At 72.2% G+C, this 9,836-nt stretch overlaps 1 protein-coding gene across 2 annotated transcripts; it reads left to right on the top strand.

Moving 5' to 3' along the window:
- Positions 1 to 136: 136 nt before the first annotated feature.
- On the top strand, positions 137 to 3,166 carry HRH3 (histamine receptor H3; the record flags this gene model as incomplete). Of its 2 annotated transcripts, XM_084247436.1 has the most annotated exons (3): positions 137 to 386; positions 1,329 to 1,495; positions 2,252 to 3,166. In XM_084247436.1, 3 exons carry the CDS (start codon positions 137 to 139, stop codon positions 3,164 to 3,166), a joined length of 1,332 nt encoding a protein of 443 aa, XP_084103562.1. The 2 variants fall into 2 exon arrangements, with proteins under 2 accessions (XP_084103562.1, XP_084103563.1); XM_084247437.1 differs by lacking the exon at positions 1,329 to 1,495 and having other exon boundaries at positions 137 to 382.
- Between the last annotated feature and the right edge of the window lie 6,670 nt (positions 3,167 to 9,836).

Genomic DNA, 9,836 nt, shown 5'->3' on the forward strand with positions numbered 1-9,836 from the left:
GCGCCGGGCGCCCCGCGGGGAGCCCGGCCGGCTCGAGCGCCCGCGAGGACCAGGCTGCCCCCGGGCCGGGGCCGCCCCCGGCCGCCCGGCCCGCGGTCTGCGCCCCGCGCCGCGCCCCGGCGCCGCCTGAGCCGCCATGGAGCGCGCGCCGCCCGACGGGCCGCTGAACGCGTCGGGGGCGCTGGCCGGAGAGGCGGCGGCGGCGGGCGGGGCGCGCGGCTTCTCGGCCGCCTGGACCGCGGTGCTGGCCGCGCTCATGGCGCTGCTCATCGTGGCCACGGTGCTGGGCAACGCGCTGGTCATGCTCGCCTTCGTGGCCGACTCGAGCCTGCGGACCCAGAACAACTTCTTCCTGCTCAACCTCGCCATCTCCGACTTCCTCGTGGGTAAAGCCCCCGGCCCCGGCCCGCCCCGCGCGCCCGCCCCGCGCGCCCGCCCCGCCCGCCCCGCGCGCCCTGCCCTGCCCGGGACCGGCGCGCCGCCGCCCGCGCCCCCTCCCGGCCCTGCCCTCCCGGGTCCGGCCGCGCGGGGACCCGCGGCTCTGGGCGGGGCGCGGGCCGGGGGCTGCGGAGGGGCGTCCTGGGCGCGGCGGCGCGGGATGGGGCGCGGGAGGCTGGGGCGCAGCTGCCGCCCCGCGCTGGCCCCTGCGCCGGAGCCAAACAAAGGCGCGGAGGGCTCCGGACGCGAGGGCGCTGGGGGGGCCGGGGGGCCGGGGGCGCGCGCGGGGGTCCGGAGCCGCGGCGGGGGAGGGGCGGCGGGGAGCGAGGCGCGGCGGGGCGGCGGGGAGCAGCGCGCTCTCACGTGTCCGCGCGCGGCTGCCGCGGGGGGCGGGGCGCGCAGGGGCCGAGCCGAGCGCCAGACACCTGTTGGGGCTGGAGGAGGCGCGTCCGCCGGACGCGCGGGGCGGGCTGCGCGTGGGGGCGGCGGGGGGCGGCAGCCCGGGCGCTCCCGGGTCTCTGAACCCCCGCGGGAGGCCGTCTAAAGACAAGGGGGGGCTGGGGCTCCGCTGGGATGGGCAGAGGGAGAAAATTCTTCCTCCGTCTGGGGACTGGCCGGGCTGCACAGAAGCCTAGGAAGTGCCCATCAATGCTTGGGGACACCCGGGGTCCAGAGTCCCGCGGGTGCACATTCCCTCCTGCTCCCCAGCCCAGGGGTGCCGGTGGCACTGGGGGCCGGAGGTGGGCAGCCGCTGAAGGCCAGTTTCAGAGCAGAGGGTGTGCCTGGGAGGAGGTGGGGGCGGCTGGTCCCAGCGAGGCAGCCACGGTGTCAGGGCGGGCCTGTGGCCAGGTGCCTGTCCAGCCGTGGCCACCATGGCCCTGCTCCCACAGGGGCCTTCTGCATCCCGCTGTACGTGCCCTACGTGCTCACCGGCCGCTGGCCCTTCGGCCGGGGCCTCTGCAAGCTGTGGCTGGTGGTGGACTATCTCCTCTGCACCTCCTCGGTCTTCAACATCGTGCTCATCAGCTACGACCGCTTCCTGTCGGTCACCCGAGCCGTGAGTCCGGACGGAGGGCGTCCAGCAGGGCGGCGGGGTGGTTCAGTCCTGCTGGCCTCACATCTGGCCCACACCCGCTTCCAGGCAGCTACCCCCTCGCCAGCCATCCGGGTGGCGGATGGTCCTGGGGCTGCCGGGGGCAGTAGGCCCTGGCGTGGGCAGTCATGCGGGCCCCACCCTGAGGCGGGTCGGAGCCTCCGAGGCTGTGGAAGGTTCCAGGGCAGAGGCCCTCAGCGGTACCCTTCATGTGCGTGCGCGCGCCTCAGAGACAGGCCTCAGCTCCCGGCTCCTCGCCTCCCCTGTGAGCAGCCCCTGAGCCCCGGCCACCAGGCACCCTGTGTGGCCCTCCCCCTCCTTGAAGGCTTTCCCTGCACCCCAGGGCCCTCTGCTGGGGCCCCTGCGTGGGACTCAGGGTCGGACGCCCCTTGGCCACGCAGCGTTCCCCCAGCAGCCGACCTGCAGGTCACTCCCGGCCCCTGAGCCTTTGGAAAGGTGTGGGCCGGGCCGGGCCGGGCCCTGGCGAAAATAACGCGAGATGATTTCAAGAGCCGCCGAGCACAGGGCCCGGCACGCGGGCAGAGCCCCTGCACCGGGGACGATGACAGACTGTCCTGGGCCAGCTGACTGCGGGGGAGGGCAGCGGGGGGGCAGGGCAGCGTGGCAGGGGACGGTCCAGGGCGCCGGGGAGCCCTGGGCCCCGCGGCTGCCGGCGGCCCGGCCCGGCCCGCTCCCCGCCGACGCGGCTCCTCTGCGCAGGTCTCCTACCGGGCCCAGCAGGGCGACACGCGGCGGGCGGTGCAGAAGATGGTGCTGGTGTGGGTGCTGGCCTTCCTGCTGTACGGGCCGGCCATCCTCAGCTGGGAGTACCTGTCCGGCCGCAGCTCCATCCCCGAGGGCCACTGCTATGCCGAGTTCTTCTACAACTGGTACTTCCTCATCACGGCGTCCACGCTCGAGTTCTTCACGCCCTTCCTCAGCGTCACCTTCTTCAACCTCAGCATCTACCTGAACATCCAGCGGCGCACCCGTGTGCGGCTGGACGGGGCGCGCGAGGCGGCCGGCCCGGAGCCCCTGCCTGAGGCCCAGGCGCCCCCCTCGCCCGCCGCGCCCGCCGCGCCCGGCTGCTGGGGCTGCTGGCGGAAGGGGTGCGGGGAGGCGGTGCCGCTGCACAGGTACGGGGCTGGGGGCGGCGCGGCGGCCGAGGAGGCCGGGGAGGCGGCGCCCGGCGCAGCGGCCTCGCCCCCCTCCAGCTCGGGCAGCTCCTCCCGGGGCACGGAGCGGCCGCGCTCCCTCAAGCGGGGCTCCAAGCCCTCGGCGTCGTCGGGGTCGCTGGAGAAGCGCATGAGGATGGTGTCGCAGAGCATCACGCAGCGCTTCCGGCTGTCGCGGGACAAGAAGGTGGCCAAGTCGCTGGCCGTCATCGTCAGCATCTTCGGGCTGTGCTGGGCCCCCTACACGCTCCTGATGATCATCCGCGCCGCCTGCCACGGCCACTGCGTCCCCGACTACTGGTACGAGACGTCCTTCTGGCTGCTGTGGGCCAACTCGGCCGTCAACCCCGTGCTCTACCCGCTGTGCCACCACAGCTTCCGCCGCGCCTTCGCCAAGCTGCTGTGCCCCCAGAAGCTCAAGGTCCAGCCCCACGGCTCGCTGGAGCACTGCTGGAAGTGAGCCGCCCTGCCCGCGGCAGCCTCCCCCGGGCCACAAGCTGCCGAGGGGGGCAGGCGGGAGGACACGGGGCCTGCCCCGCCCCCGGTGCCCGCAGGAGACGGCCAGGCCGGCACCCGCCCAGCCCCCCGACGCGCGGCTCTTCCCCAGGCCAGTGCTCGCTTGTCCCCGCCCGCGGCGGCCCCGCGCCCGCCCCGCGCCCGCCTTCCCAGCCAGCCCGAGCCCCGCTCTGCCGCCGCCCAGCTCTTTATCCTCTGACTCTCTGTCCCCCAAAGTGCCACGTGCCCCCAGGAACCTCGAGGCCCTGCCCCGCTTTTCCATTCCGGGTGTCTTGGGGAGACAAGAGGAAGAAAACACGGCCGTGAACTTGACGTTCCTGGCGAGTGATCGGGAGACGGAGCTGCCGCGGCGCGGGCGGGCCAGGCGGGCCGGGCAGGTGCGGGCGCCCTCGCCCTCCTCCTCCTCCTCCTCCTCCTCCTCCTCCTCCTCCTGCGCCGCCGCGCGGCTGCTTCTGCCCCCGCCCCCCCCCCCCGCCCTGGCCCCGGGTGGCCGGACCCTGCTCTGCCCGGAGCAGGGACCCCAGCTCCTGGGCCGCCCGCCGCGGGCCGCTGTTCCCCGAGTCCCAAGGTGGGGCCCGGAGCAGGGCTCCCCTTCCCCTGCCCTGGCCCCCCGCGGGGCTCTGCATGCCCCGCCCTCGGCCGAGTCGCAGTAAAGCGTATTTTTTTATTGGTGCTGATTCCTGAGGATTCAGTGGGGCGCAGGCCTAACGCCCGAGCGCGCTGAGGGCCCCGGGGCGCACGACACCGCCAGGCCGGCCGCCCAGCAGCCCCGGCCCCGCAGCCTCTCTTCGCGGGGAGGGCGCCTGGCACAAGGGCTCGTTCCAACCCCGGGCGGCCGCCTGTCCCCCCTTCCCCCCCCCCCCCCCCGCCGCCCTTCCGTGTGCAAAGGGGAGGGGATGAGGGTGTCGGGTGGTGCGGGGGCAGGACCCTGGCCCTCAGCCAGGCCAGGTCCATGCAGGAGCGACCACCCCACCTCAGGGAGCCCCGTGGGCGGCCCCTGCCCCCTCCCCGGGGAAGCCTCCCCTCCCGCCCAGCCACCGCGGCCCCGCCTGGCCCCGCCAGCTCCCTGGGTGGGGGTCCCCCGACGCTCACCCCTGCAGAGGGGACAGTGTGCGCAGCCTCACGCCAGGGTCTCCCCATCCCCCCAGACGGCCCCCGCCGCGTTGCGCTGCCAGGCCCGGCACTGGAAGGGGCCAGACGGGTGCTCCGAGAGGACCAGCGCAGGGAGGGCCTGGGCAGGGGCGGGAGCAGGGCCCCGGGGCTCCAGGGGGCCCTCCCCACCCCGGAGGCTGCCCGCGGCGTCTGACCCGGCAGCCAGGAGCCGTCTGCGAGGACAAAGGACGCGGCCTCTGCGGCGGTGGGCGCCGAGCCACAGCGTGCGGGGGCCCTCGCTGCCCCTTCGCCTGGCCCTGCTAAATGGCTGCAAATTGGAGGATAAAAGCACAGGCTTTCAAGCAATTGTGCCTTCAATCTCTGGAAGCGCCGCTCCCCGCTCGCGCAGGGACGGAGGAGAGGAAGGCGCCGAGTCAGCTGGGGCCCGGCCTGCAGCCACGACGCGGAGGAGAGACCTTGGCCGGGCCCCGCGGCGCCCACGCACGCCAGGCGCTGCGCTGGGGCCGCTGCGGGTGAGCCCGACGCCATGGCGGAGGACACGGGGGCAGTAAGGGGACGTGGCCCGCAGGAAGCCAGGGGGTCGGGAGCCTGTGAGGGGCGACGTCTCATTCTCATTCTCGCCCCCACACCCACTCCCTGAGCGCGGCCAGGAGGAGCGTGGCGGTGAAGGGGCAGGAGGCAGAGCCCCAGGGCAGGGTGGGGGCCGGGCAGGGGCCCCGAGGCTGAGGGCCAAAGTAAGGAGCACAGCCTTGCTTCTGAGTGCAACGAGGCTTCAGGGGAGAGAGCCCTAGGCCTCGCACAGGGTGCAGTCTGGGTGGCCTGCCTGTAGGTGGCGACCCAGCTGGGCTGTGCAGGCAGCTGGACCTAACAGTGGAGGCCTGGGGGTGCGGTGACCGGAGGGGCATGAGGCTGGGGTGGATGGCCCTAAAGAACTGACAGTGCCAGAATGTGGGGTCTGCCTGGTACACATGGTAGCTGGGACCCCAGAGAGCCACGGTTGATCCTCGGCAGCGAGCGCCGAGGGACAGTCCTCAAGGAACAGGGGTGCAGGGCCCGCAGGGGCTGCCACTGGCTGTGTCTGGACACCTCGCACCCCAGTGCTGCTCCGGGAGTGTTCCTGGGGACAGGCTCTGGGGACATGCCGGGGGGGGGTCTTTCCCGGCCTGATCAAAGACTCTAAGTCCTTAGGGTGACCAGTGGGCCACCCCCCATCCTGCAGAAGACCGAGCTACCGGCCACCTCCGGGGGCCAGGACTGAGCAGGAGGACTTTGGAGCCATGAGACGAGGTGGCCGTGTGGTGCCCTCTTCCCACCTGACACGGGGCTGGGGCTGGGCCTGGCCGGGAGGCAGCACTTGTCACCAACCTCAGGGAGCACCTGTGGGTGCCCCATAGGGCAGATACCCCCACCCTGCAGCTTCGAGATGGCTGCGGAGGCTGGCAGGCTCCCCTACCGCCTGCCTTGGCCCAGAGCGGGCCCTCCATTGGCGTCCCCCGGGTGCCGCGGGGGCTACCCCCATCGTCTGCAGGATGGCGGGGCGCAGGAGAGCCCAGCTGCCCTAGGGTGCCGTCAGGAGGGAAATCACCTTTGCTGTCAGGAATGCGGGGTGGGGGTGCGCTTAGAGGGGCCTGGAGCCCAAAGCCCAGGTCAGGCGGGAAGTGGGAGGGGCCTGGGGACAGCCGGGGCCTAGGCTGGCCCGAGCAAGGGCGCGGGTGTCGCAGCCGAGGCCCGCGGCATCCTGAGCTGCCCCACGGCAACGGCACCGTCGCTGCGCCCCTGGCAGGTGGGCTGACCCCTGGCTGCCCGCCGGGTGCCGCAGCGGGTCCCCTGGGGGAGACCCTCGTCTCCCTTTCACCCGCTGGGAGCGAGCACAGGGTCTGGCGCGGCCGGGCTGGGGGGACGCCTGCAGGGCCGTGCGTCCTCTGTGACCTTGGGCTGGCCAACACCCCTGAGGCCCTCCCCAGGCCTGTGGTACCACCGATGACCAGAGCGGGCCAGCCATGCGGGGCCTGGGCGTCCCGGCGGAGGGTCCGCTCGGGCAGAGGGCCAGGCTGAGCCCTGGCGGGGCAGGGTGGAGCCGGAGGCCGGCCTGGCTGTGTAGGACAGGCTGCATGGCAGTAGGCACCAGGACGGAGGGGCTGGCCCAAGGCTGGAGGGGTGTCCAGTGCCTGAGGGCGGCAAGGGGTGGGGCACGGGCGGCAGCTCCCACCGGCTCTGCTCCAGGCCTGGCCCCAGTGCTCGTGGCTGAACTCAGGCGGCCTCACCCGGGCAGGCACCATCAGCCCCGCCTCCTGAGGCAGATGCAGGCAGAGGCCGTGGCACAAGCTCCCGCGCTGCTCCCCGTCCACGCCGCTGCCCATGCTCTCAGCTCTCGGGGGCCACGGGCAGGGGCGTCACCAGGCTCAGAAACGCTGGCCTGCCCCATCTCCCGACCCCAGCCACCCGCCTCCTCTTCTCTGGAGAACGACCCCCTTCACCCCTGAGGTCCAGCCCCGCCGGCTTCCAGGACAGCCGAGGCCCGGACAAGCTGGGCGGTCGGGGACACCATGCTCGGCTCCCAGCGGCAGGTGCCCTGACCAGCCAGGAGCAGCAGCCCGGGTCTTGGCTGGGACCCGGGAAGACGGCCCCCTACGACAGGACTCGTCTTCGGGAAGGTCACCCCCGCAGGGCCCGGGTGCAGCCTAAGCAGAGGAAAGCCAAGCCCAGCACTTCCTGGTGCTGCCGGGGCCTGGATCCAGCTTGACCTGACGCTGCACCCTGGACCTTTCTGCTCCACGAGCCACTGAACACCCCTTCCCTCCGCCGCCCGTGTGAGGGGGGGGTGTGAACTGAGCCCTGACGGGCACCTGTCTTGGGGGCACAGGCCACACCTGACCCCGGGAGGTCGGGTCCTGATGAATAAAAACGGAGACACAAGTTAGTCGTTAGTGAGTTTTTCATAATGGTCGTTGGTAGGAAAGCTGCTTTCACACACTGGGCTCTGGGGGTAGAGTGATCAGGCCGGGACCCCGAGTCTATGGCCCCCGCCCCCAGAGGGCACCCCACAAAGGCCTCGACCTGGCTCCAGCCTTCGCCGTAGTCTTTGTTGGGCAGGGTCCCAGACAGACTGGGTGTCCCACCCCAGCCAGTGGGGGGCTGCACGGACCTGGGTGGGCACAGAAGACGCCCCCTGAAAGCGGGGAGGAGAGCAGGGTGCAGCGAGGGGCTGTGGGAGGCGGCGCGGGGCGAGGAGCCTGCGTCACTCGTCTCCACACCCAAACCCTCCAGACCCTGCTTCTCGCGGGCCCCCCGTCGGAGCCCAGCAGCCCCGTTTCAGAGGCGACTCCGGGTCGGGTGGCACAGGGTGGGCCGTCCAGCACAAGCAGAGTCCCGAGGAGCCGGGGCGGCGGGCCCTCCAGCAGTCCGCTGGACTCCGGCCCGGGAGCTGCCGCCGGCCGCTCCCACCCCCGGGAGCACAGGCCTGACCAGCGGGACTCCGGAGGATCTGCCCCGCTGCTCAGCCGCCGTGCGGAGCCCCAAGCACGACCCTGACCTTGCCAGGACCCCAGACATCCGCCAGGGAGACCAGAGTGCCGGGGACAGAGGCTGCCGGGCAGCGGCGACTGGGCCCGTCCAGCCCCCATGGTGTCTCCTGGGTCATTCAAGTGCCTCCATCGCCACGTGGCCCCCAGGACCCAGGTGGGGTGGACTGCCGGGGACACAACCACTGTCTCAGGGAGGGGCGGGGGCTGCCAGGCCCCCCAGTACAGTTGGTGGAAGGGTACGAACTCGGGGGGCCCTGCGGCCTTGGGGTGAAGCACAGGTGAGTGTGGGCCCCGGGGCTCGCCTGGCCTCTGACCCCCAGGACTGTCCTTGGATGAGCTTGGCGGGTCCGGGCAGGTGGCCACCACCCAGGCTGTCCTGCCAGGAGACTGCCCCCTTTGTCGGGGCAGCAGGAGGGGCGCCCACCCTCCCGACCAGGCCGCTGAGACAAGCGGTCCTCCCAGCTCTGCTGAGACGGGCGCCGGGTCCTGTGCTGCACTCGCTGCAAGACCCAAACCCCATCAGGGACCCTCTCGAGCCTTCTCAGGGGCAGGGACATGGGCGGGGATGCACCCCCACGCCTTCTCAGGGGCGCCGGGTGAGGCGGGAAGGCTCTGGACTGGCTGCGTCATGCCGAGATTCAAGCCGCCGGAGCACCAAGGCAAGGCGACAGCACCAGGGCCCGGAACCCACACCCACACAGCCAGCCCCCGCCCCCGCCGCGGGGCCCCCGGAGCCAGACCACCTGTGCATGGGGAGGGCAGCGGGTGGCCGGAGAACACCCAGACCGGGCCTGGGGGCGAGGTGACGCCAGGGAGCCGCCCCTGACGGGCCAACAGGGGGAAACAGCCTCAGGAAGAGCCCGGCTGCTGAAGAAACGTGCGGGAGTGGGGGCGCAGGCGGGGCTGCTGCTTCTCTGCAAGCCAGCCAGGCCGCCACGCTCCTTGCAATACATCCACAGTGCGAAGAAGCCACGGGCCGGCACCACCGTCCTTCGCGTTCACCCCCAAATACGTAGCGGGTACCTTCCCAGGCCAGGCCCCGAGGCTGCGGGGTCCAGTGCCCAGGACAGGGCCCCGCCCCCACCCTGGGTCCTGTGATGAGGTCAGGCTGGAAGAGGCCTCCTGCGTGTCCCCCCACCCCAAGCTGAGCGGCGGAGCCCAGGACAAAGATGAAAGGGCCGGGTAATTAAGGCGCCGCAGACCCACTCACCGAGCCCTTTGTGGACGCTACGAAAGAAAGCAAATAAATGCAACCCGTCTCTGGTTTCTAGAACACAGGGAGCTCTGAAATTACAAGACATTAAAATAAAGCTCTGGGTAAAAGGACTCTTCTAGCCACAGATCTGCTGTCAGATCAAGACTGAATTGTCCCTGAAAGCTCAGGCGAGGCTGTACCCCGCGGCTGGCCCAACCCCCAGAGCACCCGGTGGCCTGAGCTCGCCCGCAGGGCGACCCCCCATCTGCTAGGGGGAGACGGGACGGCCCTGGACCCGGGCGCGGGCGAGCTCCCAGCCAGCCCCGGGAGGCCATGCGAGAAGCTCTGCTGGAGGGTCCTGCAGGGTCTCTGGGCAGCAGGACAGCTCACGCCTGGTCCTGCGTCCTCTGCCGACTCCTCACAGTCGAGTGGGGGCCAGCGGGCGGTCTGCGCCTCCTTGGTGCGCCCTGGCCACCCACGGGGGTAGTGCCGCATGGGCAGACGCGTCAGAGACGGCTCGGCTGGTCGGATATTGGGTGCACCGGGCCGTGACATGGATGCTGCAGGGGCTTCCCGCAGCTGCCGATGAAGGTGAGGATCCGGCTTTGCTGTTTTCCAGACGGCGGCACCCAGGCCCCTCTGCCAGCAATGCCCAGGCTCTGGCCTCTGGCAGCAGAGGACCCCCATGGCTGCGGCATGAGTCCAGGCCACAGGCTGCCTGGCACGTGTGGACACGGGCCCGGTGCTGTCTGCGGAGCCGAGTCCTGCCTGCCCGGCAGTGT

This window comes from Talpa europaea (genome assembly GCF_964194135.1).
Source record: "Talpa europaea genome assembly, chromosome: 11".
NCBI classification, from domain to species: domain Eukaryota; kingdom Metazoa; phylum Chordata; class Mammalia; order Eulipotyphla; family Talpidae; genus Talpa; species Talpa europaea.